The sequence below is a fragment of the Tachyglossus aculeatus genome, chromosome 19 (assembly GCF_015852505.1).
Source record: "Tachyglossus aculeatus isolate mTacAcu1 chromosome 19, mTacAcu1.pri, whole genome shotgun sequence".
Classification (NCBI taxonomy): Eukaryota; Metazoa; Chordata; class Mammalia; order Monotremata; family Tachyglossidae; genus Tachyglossus; species Tachyglossus aculeatus.
In genome coordinates, this window is record NC_052084.1 from 16,632,761 (window position 1) to 16,656,004 (window position 23,244).

Sequence of the window (23,244 nt, forward strand, 5' to 3'; positions counted from 1 at the left end):
AGGAAAGGGCACGGTCCTGGGAGTCAGAGGATCTGAGCTCTAATCCCGGCTCCAGCACTTGATGATGATGGTATTTATTAAGCACTTACTATGTGCAAAGCACTGTTCTAAGCGCTGGGGAGGTTGCAAGGTGATGAGATTGTCCCGCATGGGGCTCACAGTTTTAATCCCCATTTTACAGATGAGGTAACTGAGGCACAGAAAAGTTAAGTGGCTTGCCCAAGGTCACACAGCTGACAAATGGTGGTGCCGGGATTCAAACCCATGACCTCTGACTCCCAAGCCCGGGCTCTTTCCACTGAGCCGCGCTGCTTCTCTGCCTGCTGGGTGACCTTGGGCAAGTCTCTTCGCTTCTCTGGGCCTCAGTTACCTCATCTGGACAATGCGGGGGAACCCCGTGTGGGACAGGGACCATGTTCAACCTGATTAGTCTGTATCTACCCCAGCACTTAGTACAGTGCCCGGCACATAGTAAGCACTTAACAAAAAGCATTAAAAGAAAAAGGTTTCATGCCACCTCCAAGTCTCTCCGTTGCAGGTAGTGTCCAGCTCTGATGGATGCCAGGCTACTCCCTTGTTCTGCCCTTCCTGCCCCATTCTCTGCCCCATTCCACCCACCTTACCCTTCTCCGCCCCTCCTGACGTGCTCCACCCTCCCTGCCCCGCTCGGCCCCTGCTCCATGAGGGCTCTTGGCTCGACTGGTTTAAAACCCCATAAACCTCGCCCGTGCTCCCGGAATTACGACTCTCCCCGGGCCCCGCCGCTGCATTTGGAAGCACGGGCGGAGGTGGGGATAAACTCCGAGATTTAAAAATTGAACGGTCTAGAGATTTAAGACCCTTGGCTCTACTTTCCCTTTCTCATGGTGCGGTGAACCCAGGCTGCCCCCACCCTCCCAGCAGTAGGCAGCGACTGCCGCGGGCTAGGCTCCGGTCCCTTCGCGACTTGGAGCAGGGCAACTGAGTCACCGGTGGGCTGGGCTGCTCCCCGGCTACCCCTTCCCCATCCTATTTGCCCCCTTCCCACGTCCGGCCAGGTCTCCAGGTTATCCAGTTCAAAGGCTGTGATGCTCAGGACACATTTCTCAGCTGTTTGGCAACGTAATTCTCCCTCCATCGCTCTCCCCAAGGGGAAGCCAGCCCAGAATCATCCTCCACCCTGATGACACAGGTACCATCTTTGGGCCCAGCGACAGCCAGGCCTTTAAGGACATACCACAGGATGGAAGCGGGTGGGAGGCAGTGACAGCTGAAGCATTACAGTGTTCTGAGTCACTGCAGCTTTCGACTCCAGGATCTGCCGGGGCCTAGTCGAGAAGAGAAAACTCTAAGGGAAATTCTCTCTGAGGAGGGAAAAAGGAGGCTATTGCATCGATGCAGGTGAGAACGCCGAGGACAGGACAAGAGTATCGCCCGCAGCTTGAGGGATTTAAGTTAGACAGAAAAAGAACAGTAATGGCGGTGGAGGGGGAGGCCAGGGGTGTTTCTGAGGAGGGGAAAATGCTGCTTTGTCCGGAGGAAGGAGAGGGGCCAGGGTGGTCCCTGGGGGATGGCTTTGATCAATGAAAAGGTAATCTGGAGCCCTGCCTAATGGCTACAGGACGCACAGCCAACTGAACTGGGGTGAAGGACAGAGTGGTGGGGGTGGAAATCATTGATTAATCAATAGTGATAATAATAAGGGTACTTGCAGGCGCTTACTTTGTGCCAAGCGCTGGGGTAGATGCAATGTCTCCCCCTTTTAGACTGTGAGCCCACTGTTGGGTAGGGACTGTCTCTATATGTTGCCAACTTGTACTTCCCAAGCGCTTAGTACAGTGCTCTGCACACAGTAAGCGCTTAATAAATACGATTGTTGGTGATGATGATGATGAAGTTAATCGGGTTGGACACAGTCCCTGTCCCACATGGGGCCCGCATTCTTAATCCCCATTTTCCAGATGAGGTAACTGAGGCCCAGAGATGTGAAGTGACTTACCCAAGATCACACAGCAGACATGGGGTGGGTCCGAGATTGGAACTCAGGCTAGTGCTCTATCCTCTAAGCCACCTGGCTTCTCATATTTTTTGAGCACTCACTGTGCGCAGAGCACTGTACTAAGCGCTTGGGCGAGTACAGTGAATGAATGAATGAATGAATATGATATAACAGAGTGAGTAGAAACATTGCCTGCCCATAGTGAGCTTACAGTCTAGAGGGGATCTGTGGGGGACGGGGAGAGGTCACCCGGAAGAGGTGACTGACTACTCTAGCCAACGGCTCCAGGATGCTCAGGGTTGCTCCGAAACAACTCCAAGTGTGGATAAGGGTGGGTCTCTCATCACCACATATGCCCCCTTTTCCCCCCCAGCTCCTGTCCTGGCAGCTCCCCCCGCCCCCTCCCTGCCTGGGCAGCAAGCAGAACCAGAGCTGGGGCCTGGCCCAGCCCTCCCCCACTGCCCTCTCGGCCGAAATCGGAGAACGGGTCTGAGGGAAAGCTCTGCTCTGTCTGAACAAATTGCTCTGGACTCCCCCCATCTGAGGTCAGGGCCCCCAGTGGGAAATATTTTCACTCGCTGACTGCTAATAGACTCCGGGAGGAGCAGCCGGATCGATGGCAGAATGAGAAAATTAGCCAAAAGCAGAAACCCGGCTTCATCACGCCTTGGCATTCTTGCCAGGGAGAGGCCGCAACCCCTCCTCCCTCCCCGGGTCTGCCCTGCCCTCCTCTCCCACCCCTGTACCCTCTTTGCTCTCCCTGCTCCCACACCTCTGGGCCTCTCTTAATGCATCCCCTTCCCCTGGGGCTCCCCCAAACTGCCCCTTCCTCTCCTCCCCTCATCTCCCTCACCCCGGGTATCCCTAGCCCAGAGATCCAGGAAGCAGCGTGGCCTAGTGAATAGAGCACGGGACCCGGACTCAGAAGGACCTGGGTTCTAATCCTGGCCTCGCCACTCCTCTGCTGTGCAACCTTGGCCAAGTCGCTTCACTCCTCCGTAACTCAGTTCCCTCATCTGTAAAATGGGAATTAGGACCGTGAGCTCCACGTGGGACAGGAACTGTGTCCAGCCCGATTATCCTGTATCCACCCCAGGGCTTAGAACAAGGCCTGGTACATAGTAAGAGCCTAACAAATACTAGGAAAAAAATCATCAGACTCACCAAGGCAGCCAGGGTACCCAGTTCTGTCACAGGCCTGCGCCCTTGGGCAATCACTTAACTTCTCTGCCTCAGTCTCCTCGCCTGTCAAATGGGGACAAGATACCTGCTCTCCCCACGTCTCAGACTGTGAGCTCCCTGTGGGACAGGACGGTGCATCATCTGATTATCTCGCTCTGTCCCAGTGCTTAGCACAATGTTTGGTCGGGAGTAAAGGCTAAATAAATTCCATTGTCATGATTAGCACTGGGAAGCTGGGCAATGCAACCTGAGCCATGGGTGGCCCATGTGGACCTCCCCGCTTCTAGACCGTGAGCCCGTTATTGGGTCGGGATTGTCTCTATCTGCTGCCAAACTGTACTCTTCAAGCGCTTAGTACAGTGTTCTGCACACAGGAAGCGCTCAATAAATGCGATTAAATGAATGAATGACAAATACGGGAGGATCATTCATTCAACTGTATTTATTGAGCACTTACTGTGTACAGAGCACTGTACTAAGTGCTTGGGAAGTACAAGTTGGCAACATATAGAGATGGACCAGTAAAGGTCCTCACACACATACACACACACTCACACACACGCACACACACACACGCAGCAGCATAGCCTAGTGGCTTGCGCCCTGGCCTGAAAGTCAGAAGAACGTGGGTTCTAATCCCGGCTCCGCCACTTGTCTGCTGTGTGACCTTAGGCAAGTCACTTCCCTGTTCCGGGCCTCGGTTACCTCATCTCTAAAATGGGAATTAAGACTGGGAGCCCTCTGGGGGCCGTGGGCCATGAACAACCTGGTTAGCAAGTGTCTGTTCCGGCGCTTAGTACAGTACCTGGCACATGGTAAGCGTTTAACAAATACCATTACAAAAAAAAGCATGTAAATGCCCAGGTCTATGCCTGTGCACACGTGGAAAGAGGCACACATTCACAGAAGCACAAATCCAGATCTCGAATTCTCACATACAAAAGGGGCAGGCACGCCAACTGTCAGGGGAGAACTGGTGCTGAGGATTTGGCACGTACCCCTCTACATTGAAGGAGGCCCTCTCGGTCTCTGGAGGACGATGGTACCTCAATCAATCAATCAATGGTATTTATTGAGCGCTTACTGTGTGCAAAGCACTGTACTAAGCGCTTGGGAAGTACAAGATGGCAACATATAGAGACAGTCCCTACCCAACAGTGGGCTCACAGTCTAAAAGGGGGAGACAGAGAACAAAACCAAACATACTAACAAAATAAAATAAATAGAATAGATATGTACAAGTAAAATACATAAATAGAGTAATAAACATGTACAGGCATATATACATATATACAGGTGCTGTGGGGAAGGGAAGGGGGTAAGATGGGGGGATGGAGAGCCAGGGCCTCGTCACCCCAGAGCCGGGAAGGAGAAGCTTTTGGAGACACCCATTAGCAATTCCGGTGGGAGTCGGGGAGGTGGTCAGTGGCTGCCCGACAGGCCTGGGAGATTAGTTATAGAGGGACGGGTCAGCAGCCTGAAGCATCTCCTGACACTTCTGGCCTGGGAAGAGTGCAACCCTCTATGTGATCTTGGACAGATCATTCCACTTCCCTGTGCCTCAGGGACCTCATCTGGAAAATGGGGATTGAAACTGTGAGCCCCACGTGGGACTGTGTCCAACTCGATTTGCTTGTATCCACCTCAGGGCTTAGGACAGTGTCTGGCACATAGTAAGCACTAACAAACACCATCATTGAGAAGTGACCAGAAACCGGTATCCCGAAGGAACGGCATCTTTATGGACGGCGAGCCTGCTGTACGGACGCCATCCGTCCTCCCAGACCGGCGGACGGACTTTTCTTTCTCCCCAGAATCTCCCTCCTCTGACCCTCGCTTGGGTTGCTCCTACAGTTCCTAGGTAGGCCCAGGGGATTTAATTGGTTTCTATTGATCCTCCCGAGCCACTAACAAGCAGCAAAAGCCACCCTTCCCCGCCTAGTCTGGAGAAAGACGGGGCAAGGAATGGCTCCCCGACACCGGGGCTGGGAAGAAAGCCGAGAGCACTCGAAGAATCAATCAATCAATCAATCAATCAATCAATCGTATTTATTGAGCGCTTACTATGTGCAGAGCACTGTACTAAGCGCTTGGGAAGTACAAATTGGCAACACATAGAGACAGTCCCTACCCAACAGTGGGCTCACAGTCTAAAAGGGGGAGACAGAGAAGCAGAAGGGAGCAGAAGGGAGCAGAACAGAAGAAGCAGAAGGGAGGGTCACCAGATGGGTAAGAAGCCCCAGAACGGACGGAGAAGGACCGTATCGGCAACGGAGCATCCCAAAGCCCGCTTCTCCTCAGCCTCTCTCTTAATGGAAAGAACAGGAGCTCCTGAAAGGGTCAGGTCACTTGTAAACTCCTTGACAGCAGGGTAGGTGCCTGGCGAATCTTGTATTATCCTCTCTCCCAAGCACTTAGTACAGTCCTTCACATGTAAGCGCTCAATAAATCCCACTGCAGATTGATAAGGGCAGATTTACAGATCTGGCACCAACTTCTGTGATACAGAGGGGAGAGGGAGCCAGGGAAAAGAGGGCTTAATCGGAGAAGGCCTCTTGGGGGAGATGTAACCTTAATAATGCTTTGAAGGTGGAGAGAGTGGTGGTCTGGCAGATATGGAAGGGGAGGGAGTTCCAGGATTGGAGGGGATAGGGAAGGGGAGGGAGTTCCAGGATTGGATGGGGATGTGGGAAAGGGATCGGCAATGAGATAGATGATATCGGGGCACAGCGAGTTAGCTGGCGCTAACAGAACCAAGTGTGTGAACTGGGTTGTCTGCAGAAGGAGAGCAGCGTGGCTCAGTGGAAAGAGCCCGGGCTTTGGAGCCCGAGATCATAGGTTCAAATCCTGGCTCCAACAATTGTCCGCTGTGTGACTTTGGGCAAGTTACTTAACTTCTCTGGGCCTCAGTTCTCTCATCTGTAAAATGGGGATGAAATCTGTGAGCCCCCCCCGTGGGACAACCTGATCACCTTGTAACCTCCCCAGCGCTTAGATCAGTGCTTTGCACATAGTAAGCTCTTCATAAATGCCATCATTATTATAAGGAGGCCCCTCCGGTCTTCTGATCTTCGTGGTCTCCCTCCTCCGCAATCCCTCTCCCGTTGTGTCACGTCTTTTCTCGAGAAGCAGCGGGGGCCTAGGTGGAAGGAGTGTGGGCCCAAGAGTCCCAGGACCTGGGTTCTAATCCCAGCTCCACCAATGGCCCAACCCTATGGTCCTGTTCTCTCCCAAGTGCTTAGTGCAGTGCTCTGCACACAGCAAGTGCTCAATAAACACCACTGATCGATTGACCGCCTGCTGTGTGACCTTGGGTAAATCACTTCAGCTTCTCCAGTCTTCAGTTTCCTCATCTGTAAAATGGGGATTCAATTCCTGTTCTCCTTCCTATTTAGATTCTGAGAGTCCCAAGTGGGACAGGAACTGCATCTAATAAGTTAATTACCTTGGGTCTAACCCAGCGCTTAGTACAATGCTTGGCACATAGTAAGGGCAGAACAAGTGCAATTATTATTATTAGGAAGTAGGGCAGAAATGCACACGGTATCCTGGGGGTGCGGTCACCACAGTTTTTATATAGCAGCAAAATGATGTTGATGATAACCCAGGCTTCAAGCGGTATTTACTGAGTGCTTACTGCATGCAGAGCACCAGATTAAGCTCTTGAGAGAGTACAATAAAACAGATCTGGTGGACATGTTCCCTGCCCACAGCGAGTTTACAGTTCAGAGGGAGCAGGCCTTAAAGCGATGGAAAAGGCCTCTCTCTCTGTACAGAGCCCCTCTCCTCCCCAGTAGGACTGCTCTTCACCGAGGGCTGGGGTGGAGGAAGCCAAGGGGTTGGGGAAGTGAAAGAGGGTGGGCGGTTTGCAACTCATCTCTTCTGGGACGGACTCCACACCTCCGGTGAAGCCGAGGAGGTCAGGCAGAACCAATCAGGAATTTCTCCCTCGTGCCCCAATTTGAAGAATCAATCAATCAATCAATTGTATTTATTGAGCACTTACTGTGTGCAGAGCACTGTACTAAGCACTCAAGTTGGCAACATATAGAGACGGTCCCTACCCAACAGTGGACTCACAGTCTAAAAGGGGGAGACAGAGAAGAAAACCAAACATACTAACAAAATAAAATAAATAGAATAGATATGTACAAGTAAAATAAATAAATAGAGTAACAAATATGTACAAACATATATACATATATACAGGTGCTGTGGGGAAGGGAAGGCGGGTCCCAGGAGCTGGGAGCACTAGAGGGAAGAAGTATCTGGGGAACGGTATTTCTGTTCACTTTAACATTAGAACATTATCATGCAAATGAGAGGCAAAATAACATGCAAGCGAGCCCGTTTATTTTTAAGCCAACGATTCCGGCACTTTCTCTCTGCGCTTTCCGGTCCCTAATTCCCCAAGGACTCATCTGGGTTTGTTCAAACCCGATCTCCTGATTCCCGGCTGGACTCAGGTGAGGGACAGCGAGAACCAGGCCGGAGAACGGCTTCTCTGGGCAGCTTGAGTCCAGACTAGAGCAGTTGAGGTCAGGATTCTCCGGCCGCTGAAGGAAACCCTCCCAATGACCTCTCCAAAAATCCAACCCGGAGGTGTGCCGGAAAAGTCGGAAAACGACCAGAAAACCGGGATGGTTTTCTTCAGGGGGCACGGACAACTTATCCACCTTTCTGATTTGGCCAGAGGAGATGGGGACATGTAGCGAGGGGTCTGGAGGATAGAAATTTAGGATGAAGAGAGAATAGCACCCCATTTCTCCCCACCACATGCCCATCCCCTCACCTGGCCAATTCATCCACCCCTCAAGTACACTGTGGAAGCTAATCCTCCAGATGATGGAAAGTTAGTCAGTCAGTTGCAATTACTGAGCACCTATTGTGTGCAGAACACGGTACTAAGAGCTTGGGAGACTACAATATAACAATATAACGGACATATTCCCTGCCCACCACGAGTTTACAGTCTACAGGGAGAGACCGACATTAATATAAATATAAATAAGGGAGACGGCTCTTCTAAACATAATAGTAGTATTTGTTAAGCAGGGATTACGTGCCAAACACTGTGCTAAGCCCTGGAAGAAATATAAGATAATCGGGTCAGACACAGTCCTCATCTCACATGGGCCTTGTGGTTTAAGTGGGAGGGTGGAAAGGCATTTAATCCTCATTTTGCCAAGATCACCCAACAGGCATAAGGCAGACCTGGGGTCTCCTGACTCCCAGGCCTAATAATAATAATAATAATAATGGCATTTATTAAGCGCTTACTATGTGCAAAGCACTGTTCTAAGCGCTGGGGCGGTTACAAGGTGATCAAGAACTGACAGAACCAATGCCCGTTCTGCCCCCGAAGCTCCCTAGCAGGGAGCAGGTGAAAAAATAAGAGATGCCCTGAATCGGCATAACGACAAAGTATGCGCCGCTCCCCAGGATCATTGTCATCATCAACGGTATTTATGGAGCGCTTGCTACATAATAATAATAATAATTTTGGTATTAAGCGCTTACTATGCACAAAGCACTGTTCTAAGAGCTGGGGAGGATACGAGGTGATCAGGTTGTCCCATGTGGGGCTCGCAATCTTAATCCCTATTTTACTTTGGCTTGGGACAGGGGTCGTGCGACCTGGGAAAATGACAGATGGGAGGACCAGGCGGGCGGGTGATAACACTCTAATTAAACATCCATCAGTGGTATTTATTGAGCACTCACTCTGGGCAGGGCACTGCACTAGGCGCTGGGGAGTATAATACAACCGAGTGGGTAGCCACAATCCCTGCCCACAAGGAAGGGGAGCAGCGTGGCTCAGTGGAAAGAGCACGGGCTTTGGAGTCAGAGGTTCAGATGGGTTCCCGGCTCTGCCAATTGTCAGCTGTGTGACAAATCTCTGTGCCTCAGTTACCTCATCTGATTAAGACTGTGAGCCCCTGTGGGACAACCTGATCACCTTGTAACCTCCCCTGCTTTGCACATAGTAAGCTCTTAATAAATGCCATCATCATCATGCCCTCTCCATCCCCCCGCCTTACCTCCTTCCCTTCCCCACAGCACCTGTATATAGGTATATATGTTTGTACGTATTTATTACTCTATTTATTTTACTTGTACATATCTATTCTATTTATTTTACTTTGTTAACATGTTTTGCTTTGTTCTCTGTCTCCCCCTTCTAGACTGTGAGCCCGCTGTTGGGTAGGGACCGTCTCTATATGTTGCCAACTCGTACTTCCCAAGAGCTTAGTACAGTGCTCTGCACACAGTAAGCGCTCAATAAATACGATTGATTGATTGATTGATTGATCATCATCCAGGAGCTTACGGTCTAGAGGGGAGACAGGCATTAAAATGAATTACAGCTACGGACATAAGTGCCACGGGGCTGAGAGTGGGGTGAATATCAAGTGCTTAAGGGGTAACTGACTTTCACAAAACTACATCCAAGACAGGGTGGGCTTTGAGGCAGAGGAGGGGGATTCGAAAGGCTTCCAGACCTACAGGAACCACGACTAAACTGCAGCAGCAGATCAGGGTAGAGAAGCAGTGTAGCTCAGTGGAAAGAGCATAGGCTTTGGAGTCAGAGTTCATGGGTTCGAATCCCGGCTCTGCCACTTGCCAGCTGTGTGACTTTGGGCAAGCCACTTCACTTCTCTGGGCCTCAGTGACCTCCTCTGGAAAATGGGGATTAAGACTGTGAGCCCCCCGTGGGACAACTTGATCACCTTGTAACTTCCCCAGCGCTTAGAACAGTGCTTTGCATATAGTAAGCGCTTAATAAATGCCAGCATTATTATTATTGTTATTATTAACCCTGGGCCTGGGGAGGCTGTGAGGCCCGGGCAGGGGTGACAGAGGGAAGCGGAGGCTTCTCCATCCCTTACGACTTTTCCCCATGGACACTGTCCGGCTGTAATGGAGGCAGGACTGGGAATCCCCTGGACCACGTTTTTGAGTAATTCGCTCATCTCTGACACTTTGGCAGCTGAGCTTGGCCCGGAGGATCTTCGGGCCTTCGGGTTGGGGAATAGTTCCCTCCGGGACTGCTCATTCATTCAATTGTATTTACTGAGCGCTTACTGTGTGCAGGGCTTACTATGTGCCAAGTCACTTCACTTCTCTGGGCCTCAGTTACCTCATCTGGAAAATGGGGATTAAGTCTGTGAGCCCCACGTGGGACAACTTGATGACCTTGTATCTACCTCAGCGCTTAGGACAGTGCTTCGCACATAGTAAGAGCTTAATAAATGCATTGTTATTATTATGACTGAACCCAGGAGTCCGGGTCCCCCCTTTCAGTAGCCCCGGGCAACCAAGTGCACCTCAGAGCGCGCTGAAAGTGGATTTTTCTCGCCCCCTTCGGTTCCCTCATCTGTAAAATGGGGATTAAGAGTGTGACCCCCACGTGGAGCAAGCTGATCACCTTGTAACCTTCCCAGCGCTTAGAACAGTGCTTTGCACATAGTAAGCGCTTAATAAATGCCATCATCATTATTTTTATTCTCTGGGCCTTGGTTGGGGGGGCAATTGTGGGTCTCCCTCCCTCCCCCCCGCCCCCCGACCCAGGTGATGGACTAGGCCCGAGCACTGCGAGACAAAATAGGGACCGGCCGACCCCCGGGAGACCCCCCTACCCAAGCCCCTTCAGACCCCCAACTCGCGAGGGACCAGTTTTCCTGCCCATCCGCCCCCTCCCCAAACCCGGACACCCCGGTTCTCCCGCCAGCCGTGTGGCTCTTGTCAAAATTATTCAACATCTGTCTCCGCGTTCCCTCCAAAATTAGCATAGGATGGTAGTTTCCGATGACACCTTCGGTGAAATATTTTGACTTCCACCAGTAAGTTGCAAACAACCTGTCATAAGGATAATGTCAATTTCCACCCCTGCATATTAAACAATCCGGGCTTTTGTTTTGTCTCTTCTGGGCCTCGGGGAAAGGAGGGGAGATGGGCAGGTCGGGGGGTCGTGCCACTTGGGTATCCCCGGCTGGCCTGGGAGGGAGCGGGGGGCTTAGGAAAGAATTCATTCATTCGATCGTATTTATTGAGCGCTTACTGTGTGCACAGCACTGTACTAAGCGCTTGGAACAGACGGGGGCCTGCTCTTGGGACAGTCTCCCCGGTCGGGGAGAAATTATTTGGCATTCGTGAAGCGCTTACTATGTGCCAAGCACTCTTCTAAGAGCCGGGGTGGATCCAAGATAGTCAGGCTGGACACAGTCCCTGTCCCACATTCGTTCATTCATTCAATCGTATTTATTGAGCGCTTACTGTGTGCAGAGCACTGCATTAAGCGGGCTCACACTCTTAATCCCCATTTTCCAGATGGGGGAACTGAGGCCCAGAGAAGCTGAGTGACTCGTCCAAAGTCACAAAGCGGAAAAGTAGGCCTTCTTGCTTCTTAGGCTCAGGCTCTACCTAGTAGGCCACACTGATGATGATGATGATGGCATTTGTTATGCGCTTACTATGTGCCAAGCACTGTTCTAAGAGCTGGGGTAGATACGAGGTTATCAGGTTGTCCCACGTGGGGCTCTCAGTCTTAATCCCCATTTTACAGCTGAGGGAATTGAGGCACAGAGAAGTTAAATGAGAAGTTAAGTGACTTGCCCTATATGTTGCCAATTTGTACTTCCCAAGTGCTTAGTACAGTGCTCTGCACATAGTAAGCGCTCAATAAATACGATTGATGATGACGATGACTCCCAAGCCTGGGCTCTTTCCACTAGGCCACACTGCTTCTCTGGGTTCTGTCACTGGGCTGGCGGGGTTGTGGGGGGTCCTTCCAAGCAGCGTGGCTCAGTGGAAAGAGCCCGGGCTTTGGAGTCAGAGGTCATGGGTTCAAATCCCGGCTCCGCCAATTGTCAACTGTGTGACTTTGGACAAGTCACTTCACTTCTCTGGGCCTCAGTTACCTCATCTGTAAAGTGGGGATGAAGACTGTGAGCCCCCCGTGGGACAACCTGATCACCTTGTATCCTCCCCAGCGCTTAGAACAGTGCTTTGTACATAGTAAGCGCTTAATAAATGCCATTATTATTATTATTATTATTATTCTCTGGGCCTTGGTTCCCTCATCTGTAAAATGGGGATTAAGAGTGTGACCCCCGCGTGGAACAACCTGGTCACCTTGTAACCTTCCCAGCGCTTAGAACAGTGCTTTGCACCTAGTAAGTGCTTAATAAATGCCCCCATCATTATTATTATTCTCTGGGCCTCGGTTCCCTCATCTGTAAAATGGGGATTAAGAGTGTGACCCCCACGTGGAACAACCTGATCACCTTGTAACCTTCCCAGCGCTTAGAACAGTGCTTTGCACATAGTAAGCGTTTAATAAATGCCATTATTATTACTATTATTATTCTCTGGGCCTCGGTTCCCTCATCTGTAAAATGGGGATTAAGAGTGTGAGCCCCACGTGGGATAGGGACTTCGCCCAACCTGATTTGCTTGTATCCACCCCAGCGCTTAGTACTGGTGTCTGGCACGTGCTTAACAAATATAATCATCATCACTATTATTATTGTTATTATTAATAATAAACCCACCTGAGGGTGTGTGGGTGGATGGGGAGGGAAAGGGGTTTCGGGGCCTGAATCGGGTTCAAATCCGGGATCTGGGGGTGGGGGCTGGCGGGGATCGACCCCCTCCCCAGGGCTTTGGAGTGAGAGGTCATGGGTTCGAATCCCTACTCCGCCACATGTCTGCTGGGTGACCTTGGGCAAGTCACTTAACTTCTCTGAGCCTCAGTTACCTCATCTGTAAAATGGGGATGAAGACTGGGAGCCCCCACGTGGGACAATCTGATCATCTTGTATCCCACCCAGCGTTTAGAACCGTGCTTTGCACATAGTAAGCGCTTAACAAATGTTTTATTATTATTATTATTATTGTTATTATTATTATTATTATTATTATTATTATTATTATCTCGGAGAACCCTGACCAAAAAGGGGGACGGAGCCTCCGTCCCAGGACGGGCCCGGCGACGAATTAGAATAATAACGATGTTATTTGCTAAGCGCTTGAAGCAGCGTGCCTCAGTGGAAAGAGCCCGGGCTTTGGAGTCGGAGGTCATGGGTTCAAATCCCGGCTCCACCACTTGTCACCAGGGTGACTTTGGGCAAGTCACTTCACTTCTCTAGGCCTCAGTTCCCTCATCTGTAAAATGGGGATGAAGACTGTGAGCCCCCCGTGGGATCAGCCGGATCACTTTGTAACCACCCCAGCGCTTAGAACGGTGCTTTCCACATAGTAGGCGCTTAATCAATTATTATTATAATTATTATTGTCAGGTGGGTTCCTTAACTTCTCTGTGCCTCAGTTCCCTCATCCGTAAAATGGGGTTTAAAATTGTGAGCCCCCCTTGGGACAACCTGATCACCTTGTAACCTCCCCAGCGCTTAGCACATAGTAAGCGCTATTACGTTATTCAAACCCCTTGGGGGTCCCCAGGCTCTTCTCCCGCGCCCCCGTATGAACACCGGTCCTTCGGGCCGGGACGCCCACCGGCTCTACCCTGACTCCGTCGCATCATTAAAATCATCATCCTCATCAATCGTATTTATTGAGCGCTTACTGTGTGCAGAGCACTGTACTAAGCGCTTAATCCACATCATGGCACGGGTTACGCGTCTAACGCTGTTGTAAGCGCTGGGGATAACCACAAGCTAATCGGGGTGTCCCGCGTGGGGCCCGCAGACCTTCGTCCCCATTTTCCAGGTGAGGAAACTGAGGCCCGGGGAAGTTCACCTGTATATATGTTTGTACATATTTATTACTCTATTTATTTATTTATTTATCTTACTTGTACATATCTAATCTATTCATTTTATTTTGTTAGTATGTTTGGTTTTGTTGTCTGTCTCCCCCTTCTAGACTGCGAGCCCGCTGTGGGGTAGGGACTGTATGTGTTGCCGACTTGTACTTCCCAAGCGCTTAGTACAGTGCTCTGCACACAGTAAGCGCTCAATAAATACGATTGATTGATTGATTGATTGATTAAGCTGCGGGTAATAATAATAATAATAATAATTGCATTTGTTAAGCGCTTACTATGTGCAAAGCACTGTTCTAAGCGCTGGGGAGGTTACGAGGTGATCAGGTTGCTCGCTTACGAGGTGCAAAGCACTGTTCTAAGCGCTGGGGAGGTTACAAGGTGATCAGGTTAATCGATTACGATGTGCAAAGCACTGTTCTAAGCGCTGGGGAGGTTACAAGGTGATCAGGTTGATCGTTGATCAAGACCGGGCCCGTCCTGGGAGGAGGGAACTCCTGGGTCCGGAGGGTCGCATCCCCCTTTTTGGTCAGGGTTCTCCAAGATAATGATAATAACAATAATAATAATAATAATAATAATAATAATAATAGCATTTGTTAAGCGCTTACTATGTGCAAAGCACCGTTCTAAGCGCTGGGTGGGACACAAGCTGCTCAGATTGTCCCACGTGGGGGCTCCCAGTCTTCATCCCCATTTTCCAGATGAGGTCACTGAGGCTCAGACAAGTGAAGGGACTTACCCAAGGTCACCCACCCAGCAGACATGGGGCGGAGCCGGGATTCGAACCCGTGACCTCGGACTCCAAAGCCCGGGCTCTTTCCACTGAGCCACGCTGCTCCATGAATGGAGTTAATTGGAATTAATTCGACAAGCGAAAGCTTTGCGCTTTCCAAGCGCTGGGCACAGTGCTCTGCACACAGTGAGCGCGCAATCCGGACGGTGGATGAGCGAACGAATGAATGAAACGACTTGCCCAAGGTCACGCAGCAGAAATGGGGCGAAGGGGGCATCAGAACCCACGTCCTCTGCCTTGCAAGGCCTTGCCACCGAGTCACCTTGGCCACCCGCGTTTAATAATAATAATAAATAATGATGGCATTTGTTAAGCGCCTACTATGTGCAAAGCACTGCTCTAAGCGCTGGAGGGGATACAAGATGATCAGGTTGTCCCACGTGGGGCTCACAGTCAATCCCCATTTTACAGATGACGGAACTGAGGCTCAGAGAAGTTAAGTGACTTGCCCAAGGTCACACAGCAGATGTGGTCAGCGCTGGCACAGACGCACAGACACACACCTCGGGTGTGTCCAATTAACTCCGTTCATGAAGCAGCGTGGCTCAGTGGAAAGAGCCCGGGCTTTGGAGTCAGAGGTCATGGGTTCGAATCCCGGCTCTGCCACATCTCTGCTGTGTGACCTTGGGCAAGTGACTTTTAATATTTTATTTGGCTTCTATGTTTTGTTTTGTTGTCTGTCTCCCCCTTCTAGACTGTGAGCCCGCTGTTGGGTAGGGACCGTCTCTATATGTTGCCAACTTGTACTTCCCAAGCGCTTAGTACAGTGCTCTGCACACAGTAAGCGCTCAATAAATACGATTGAATGAATGAATGAATGAACGTCTCTGAGCCTCAGTTGTCATAGCTGTTAATATGTTTTAATTTGTTCCCTGTCTCCCGCTTCTAGACTGTGAGCCCGCTGTTGGGTAGGGACCGTCTCTCGATGTTGCCGACTTGGGCTTCCCAAGCGCTTAGTACAGTGCTCTGCGCGCAGTAGGCGCTCAATAAATAGGATTGAATGAATGAATGAATGGGTGTGCCACGCCAGAAGGACTTAGGCTGGTTTTCCAAGGATGGGCAGGGAGAGGGGAGTTGGGGAGACGACCCTCGTGTCCCTGGGGTGGGCGACCAAGTGTGTGCGTGAGTGGACTGAGAAGGGGTGGGTGTCTGTGGCGGGGGGGTGTGGGCACCAGTGGGTGCCAAGCACCATGGCTCAGTGGAAAGAGCCCGGGCTTTGGAGTCAGAGGTCACGGGTTCGAATCCCGACTCCGCCACATATCTGCTGCGTGATCTTGGGCGAGTCCCTTCACTTCTCTGGGCCTCAGTTCCCTCATCTGGAAAATGGGGATGAAGACTGGGAGCCCCACGTGGGGCAACCTGATCACCCTGTCTCCTCCCCAGCGCTTAGAACAGTGCTTGGCACGTAGTAAGCGCTTAACAAATGCAAAAAAAAAAAAAAGAGCGAGGGGCCTTGGGTGGGTTTTTTGGGGGGTTAGTGGTGCATTTGTGTGGTTTGGGGTGTGGAAGGGGAGGGGGGTGTTGGGGACAACATATATGCTGTCTCTATATGTTGCCAATTTGTACTTCCCAAGCGGTTAGTACAGTGCTCTGCACATAGTAAGCGCTCAATAAATACGATTGATGATGACGATGGGAGGGAGGGAGAGGCTGGGCACCGCCTCCTTCCCTTTTCGGGGTGCCCTGCGTCCCGGGGAGGGGGTCCCTAAGCCCCCAGACATGGGGAAGCCGAGGGGAAAATAGCCTTAAAAAAGGGATTTCCCCTTAAGCGAAGCTTCTGCCCAAGCCAAGCTAACCGGAGCGTTACAGCGGAGAGTGGGGAGCACCGGGTGGGCGAGGGGAGGTGGGCAGCGGGGAGACCCCCCCCCCTGGGGCTTGGGGAGGCGCCCCAGCCGTGCCCCCGGAGATGCCCCTCCAAGCCCCCCAGTGCCCCCTCGGCCGGCCGGCTCCCTGCGCCCTGGGCGCGTTGGGGGCCCCGGGCTGGGTGGCAAAGTTTCCCGCGGTGCCAGCCCGGCTGTGGGGGGCGTGGGACGGGGGTGGGCCGGCGGGAGGGGGGCAGGGACCCTACCGTACACTCCTTGCCCCCGTCCGTGCCCAGGCAGCAGCAGTGCCAGGAGCAGAAGGCAGGCCACTTCCATCTTCAGGCTCGGGGCTTCATGCCCGCGGCCGGAGGGGCGGCAGGGTGGCATCCAGGATGAGGGGGCTCCTCGGGTCCCCCCGCCGCTCTCCGGGGGGCTGGGGCAAGGGGAGGGGCTCCTCTAGCCCTCCTGCAGATGCCCCTGCGGTTGGGGGGTGGTGGAGGGTGGGGGGCACAGTCCTGCCCCCCACCTTTCCTTCTGCCCAGTCCTTTCGGCGCGGGGGGCGAAGAAAGGCCGGGACTCCGCTTGGCACCGCGAGCCTGGGGGGCTCGGGGTGGGGGGGGGGCTTCCAGGATAGACCCCCTCCTGGGGTCCGGGGGGGCCCCCGGCCCGCTCAGACCCCCCTGGGGGCTGGCACGGGGCGGGGGGCACGGCCCCCCCCCCAGCTCTCCAAACGCAGCCGGAGGGAAAGTTGGAGGCGCCTCTCCCGCCGAAAAGAGAGGGGCGGGGGGCGGGGGGCGAACCCCCAAAGCTCCTCGGAGAAGTTCAGGATGGAGAAAAGCAGGTGGTGTTCAGAGGGGCCCCCCTCCCCTTTTCCGGAGGGCTGCCAGGGCGCCCCGACCGCCTGGCTCCGCCGCCTTCTCCTCTTCGGCGGCCGCCTTGTCTCCCTCTCCGGGGGCGCCCACCTGCCCCCGAAGTCGCCCGTTTCCCCGGCCCGCTAGCCACCTCCGGGGCGGGGGCCCGGCTGCCCCCCACCCGGGTTTGGGCGAGGAGCCCCTCGCCGCCTCCGGAGCCGTGATGCTTCCAAGGTGCTCCCAAGCTTTTCTCCCGCAACTTCAGCCTCGGCGCGCCTGCCTCTTTTTTTCCCTGGAGCTTTTCATTGCCAACCCCCTCTCCCTCTCCCTGTCTCCCTCTCTGTGTCGCTGCCTCTCCCGTTTGATTCACCTCCAGTTAAAGGAAAAGGGGAAAAAAAAGGGAGCCAATTAAAAGGCGGCGAGCTCGCGGGGAGCCCGGCCTCCTGTCCAATTTCCTGGCATCTCCCAGGACCAATTAGAAAAAACACAAAACAGGGCCGGGGGAGCTGCTCAGCTTTTCCCTTTCCTTTTTTTTTTCTCCTTTCTTTCCCTTTCCTCCTTTTCTTCCTTCTTCTCCTTCCTCCTTTTCTTCCTTCCTCCTCTTGTTGGCCTTCCCTCCCTTCTCCTCGCCCAGCTTGGACTCCGGTCCTGCCCACTCCTGGTGGCGGGGGGAATGTCAGAAAACCATCAGGTATCTATCCATCCGTCCATCCGTCCGTCCATCCATCTATCCATCCGTCCACGTATACATCCGTCTGTCCACCCGTCCGTCCGTCCATCCATCCGTCCATCCACCTATCCAGAGGATAGAGGCCTTCCCAGACTGAGCCCCCTTTTTCCTCTCCTCCTCCCCATCCCCCCGCCCTACCTCCTTCCCCTCCCCACAGCACCTGTATATATGCTTGCACAGATTTATCACTCTATTTATTTTACTTGTCCATATTTACTATTCTATTTGTTTTCTTAATGATGCGCATTTAGCTTTAATTCTATTTGTCCTGACGACTTGACACCTGTCCACATGTTTTGTTTTGTTGTCTGCCTCTCCCTTCTAGACTGTGAGCCCGTGGTTGGGTAGGGACCGTCTCTATATGTTGCCAACTTGGACTTCCCAAGCGCTGAGTACAGTGCTCTGCACAGAGTAAGCACTCAATAAATACAATTGAATGAATGAATGAATAATCCATCCATCCACCCATCCATCCATCTATCCATCCATCCATCTATCCATCCATCCATCTGTCCATCCATCTATACATCTGTCATCCATCCATCTATCCATCTATCTGTCCATCCATCTGTCCATCCATCTGTCCATCAGTCCATCCATCTATCCATTCGTCCATCTGTCCATCCATCTGTCCATCTTTCATCCATCTATCCATCTATCCATCCATCCATCCGTCCATCCATCTGTCCATCCATCTGTCCATCCATCCATCTATTCATCCATCCATCTATCCATCCATCCATCTGTCCATCCATCTATACATCTGTCATCCATCCATCTATCCATCTATCTGTCCATCCATCTGTCCATCCATCTGTCCATCAGTCCATCCATCTATCCATTCGTCCATCTGTCCATCCATCTGTCCATCTGTCATCCATCTATCCATCTATCCATCCATCCATCCGTCCATCCATCTGTCCATCCATCTGTCCATCCATCTATCTATTCATCCATCCATCCATCCATCCATCCATCCATCCATCCATCCATCCGTCCATCCATCTATCCATCCACCCATCCATCTGTCCATCCATCTATCCATCTGTCCATTCATTCATCTGTCCATCCATCTATCCATCCATCCATCTGTCCGTCCATCTGTTCGTCCAACCATCTATCCATCCATCCGTCCATCCATCCATCTATCCATCCACCCATCTGTCCATCCATCCATCTGTCCATCCATCTGTCCATCCATCAGTCCATCCATCTATCCATCCATCTATCCATCCATCTATCCATCTGTCCATCCATCTATCCATCCATCCACCCGTCCGTCCATCTGTCCATCCATCTATCCATCCGTCCATCCATCTGTCTATTCATCCATCCATCTATCTATTCATCTGGCCATCCATCTATCCATCCATCTATCCATCCATCCATCTGTCCATCCATCCATCCATCTGTCCATCCATCTATCCATCTGTCCATTTATCCATCTGTCCATCCATCTATCCATCTGTCCATCCATCCATCCATCCATCCATCCATCCATCCATCTATCTGTCCGTCCATCTGCCCGTCCATCTGTCTGTCCAACCATCTATCCATCCACCCATCCATCCTCGGGACCCTGGGGGCTAGCATGTAGGGTCCGGGCTTGCAGGGCTGGCCACACAAAGGCGCAGGCAGGCAGGCACAGACCACCTGAGCCCCTGTGGCCCATGAGGGGCCACCTTGTTGGGGGGGCGGGGTCTGGGTCAGGGGTCACCACTGCACACCCTCTGCCTGCCTCTCTACACCTTCTTCCTAAGGAGAACCAACTCTGCGCTCTGTTCAATCTTACACGCTCTTATTTTTTTAAAAACAATATTTCTTAAGCTCTTGCTATGTACTAAACGCTTGTATGCTCATTTTTTTAAACAGTACTTGTTAAGCTCTTACTATGTACTAAACGCTTATATGCTCCTATTTTTAAACAGTACTTGTTCAGTTCTTACTACCTACTAAATGCTTATATTCTCCTATTTTTTTAAACAGTACTTGTTCAGCTCTTACTATTCATTCATTCATTCAATCGTATTTATTGAGCGCTTACTGTATGCAGAGGACTGTACTAAGCGCTTGGGAAGTACTAGTCGGCAACATATAGAGACAGTCCCTACCCAATAACGGGCTCACAGTCTAGAACTAAATGCTTATACACTCCTTTTTTTAAACAGTACTTGTTCAGCTCTTACTATGTACTAGACGTTTATACACTCCTATTTTTTAAACAGTATTTTTTAAGCTCTTACCATGTACTAAACACTTATACGCTCTTATTTTTTTAAACAGTATTTGTTAAACTCTTACCATTTTCTAAACACTTGTATGCACCTATTTTACTACGTACTAAACATTTATATGCTCCTATTTTTTTAAACAGGGTTTGTTAAGCTTACCATGTACTAAACGCTTGTACGCTCCTATTTTTTAAAAACAGTATTTGTTAAGCTCTTACTATGTATGAAACACTTATACGCTCCTATTTTTTAAAAATAGCATTTGTTAACCTCTTACTATGTACTAATACTGGGGTAGCTAATGATGGTATTTGTTGAGCACTTACTATGTGTTAGGCACTGCTAATCGGGTTGGAAACAGTCACTGTCCCATGTGGGGCTTGCAGTCTTTATCCCCGTTTTACAGGTGAGGTGAGTGAGGCCCAGAGAAGTGAGGTGATTTGCCCAAGGTCACACAGCAGATAATAATAGTAATAATAGTACTTGTTAAGCATTTACTATGTGCCAGGGACTGTACTGGGGTGGATACAAGCTAATCAGGCTGGACACAGTTGCTGTCCCATGTGGGGCTCACAGTCTTTATCCCCTTTTTACAGATAGTAATAATAATAATTATGGCATTTATTAAGTGCTTACTATGTGCAAAACACTGTTCTAAGTGCTGGGGTGGTTACAAGGTGATCAGGTTGTCCCACGGGGGGCTCACAGTCTTCATCCCCATTTGACAGATGAGGTAACTGAGGCACAGAGAAGTGAAGTGACTTGCCCAAAGTCACACAGCTGACAAGTATGTATATATGTTTGTACGTATTTATTACTCTATTTATTTTATTTGTACATATTTATTCTATTTATTTTGTTTAGTTAATATGTTTTGTTTTGTTCTCTGTCTCCCCCTTCTAGACTGTGAGCCCCCTGTTGGGTAGGGACCGTCTCTATATGTTGCCAACTTGCACTTCCCAAGCGCTTTTTACAGTGCTCTGCACACAGTAAGCGCTCAATAAATACGATTGAATAGAATAGAAAGTGGCGGAGCAGGGATTTGAACCCATGCCCTCTGACTCCAAAGCCCGGGCTCTTTCCACTGAGCCACACTCCCCCTCCTCCCCCCTCTCTCTCCCCCCCACACACATGCACATATATAATAATAATAATAATGGCATTTATTAAGCGCTTACTATGTGCAAAGCACTGTTCTAAGTGCTGGGACGGTTACAAAGTGATCAGGCTGTCCCACGGGGGGCTCACAGTCTTAATCCCCATTTTGCAGATGAGGTAACTGAGGCCCAGAGAAGTGAAGTGACTTGCCCAAAGTCACCCAGCTGACAATTGGCGGAGCCGGCATTTGTGTTCTTTCCACTGAGCCATGCTGCTTCTCTGATATATATATATATATATATATATATATATATATATATACACACACATATATGTGTGTGTGTGTGTGTGTATATATATATATATACACACATATATGTGTGTGTGTGTGTATATATATATATATATATATATACACACACACGCATATATGTATATATACACCTTTCCTCATCAGTTAAATCTTTCCCACTCCACCTAGCCCTGTTATTTATGTCTGTGGGAGGAAGAGCTTTTATTAGGGCCGTTTCTGGGGTCGCTGACAACAGGGCCTTCTCTGGCAGCTACCTTACAAAGAGATTAACACCCTTCCCTCTTTCCTGCCCACTGAGCTGGCTTCCTCCTCTTGGGACCTGGCACGACCAGAGCAATGTTGCTGTCCACCCTAAACTGGGCATTGTGGCCTCCAGGAAATACCCCTGGCATCTCTCCAGGGGTCCATTTAGGGGAGGGGATTCCTCCAAGCCCACATCTTTCTCTTTGCTTTTACAACCCCTGACCAGAGGCCTTCCCCAACCAAATCCTCATTTCTTCTCCTTCCACTTGTACCCTTTAATAATAGTAATGACGTTGATGGTATTTGTTAAGCGCTTACTATGCGACAGACACTCTACTAAGCTCAGGGGTGGCTACAAGCCTGTTGACTATTATATTGTACTCTCCTAAGTGCTTAGTACAGTGCTCTGCACACAGTAAGTGCTCAATAAGTACGTCTGAATCCCACAATAATTATTATCAATCAATCAATCATATTTATTGAGCGCTTACTGTGTGCAGAGCACTGTACTAAGCGCTTGGGATGTACAAGCTGGCAACATATAGAGACAGTCCCTACCCAACAGTGGGCTCACAGTCTAGAAGGGGGAGCCAGAGAACAAAACCAAACATACTAACAAAATAAAATAAATAGAATAGATAGGTACAAGTAAAATAAATAAATAGAGTAATAAATATGTACAAACATATATACATATATACAGGTGCTGTGGGTAAGAGAAGGAGGTAAGATGTGGGGGATGGAGAGGGGGTCGAGGGGGAGAGGAAGGAAGGGGCTATTATATTATAATATAATATAATTAATAGTAATAATAGTACTTGTTAAGCATTTACTATGTGCCAGGGACTGTACTGGGGTGGATACAAGCTAATCAGGCTGGACACAGTCGCTGTCCCATGTGGGGCTCACGGTCTTTATCCCCTTTTTACAGATAATAATGATAGCATTCATTAAGCGCTTACTATGTGCAAAACACTGTTCTAAGCACTGGGGAGGTTACAAGGTGATCAGGTTGTCCCACGGGGGGCTCACAGTCTTAACCCCCATTTTACAGATGAGGTCACTGAGGCCCAGAGAAGTGAAGTGACTTGCCCAAAGTCACACAGGTGACAGCTGGCAGGGCCGCGATTTGAACCCATGATCTCTGACGCCAAAACCCAGGCTCTTTCCACTGAGCCACGCTGTTTCTTTAATGGGTCGGAGCCAATCCCATGTGGCCCACAGTCTTAATCCGCAT

General features: G+C 50.5%; 1 protein-coding gene across 1 annotated transcript in view; it reads right to left on the bottom strand.

Annotated features, from left to right (window-relative positions):
* The window catches only part of MDGA1 (MAM domain containing glycosylphosphatidylinositol anchor 1), a 48,850-nt gene extending 31,934 nt beyond the window's left edge, over positions 1–16,916 (bottom strand). Inside the window, exon 1 of the mRNA XM_038761148.1 lies at positions 16,808–16,916. Within this exon, the coding sequence (XP_038617076.1) occupies positions 16,808–16,877 (70 nt within the window). The 5' untranslated portion in view covers positions 16,878–16,916. The remainder of the gene's footprint in view (positions 1–16,807) is intronic.
* Positions 16,917–23,244: the final 6,328 nt, after the last annotated feature.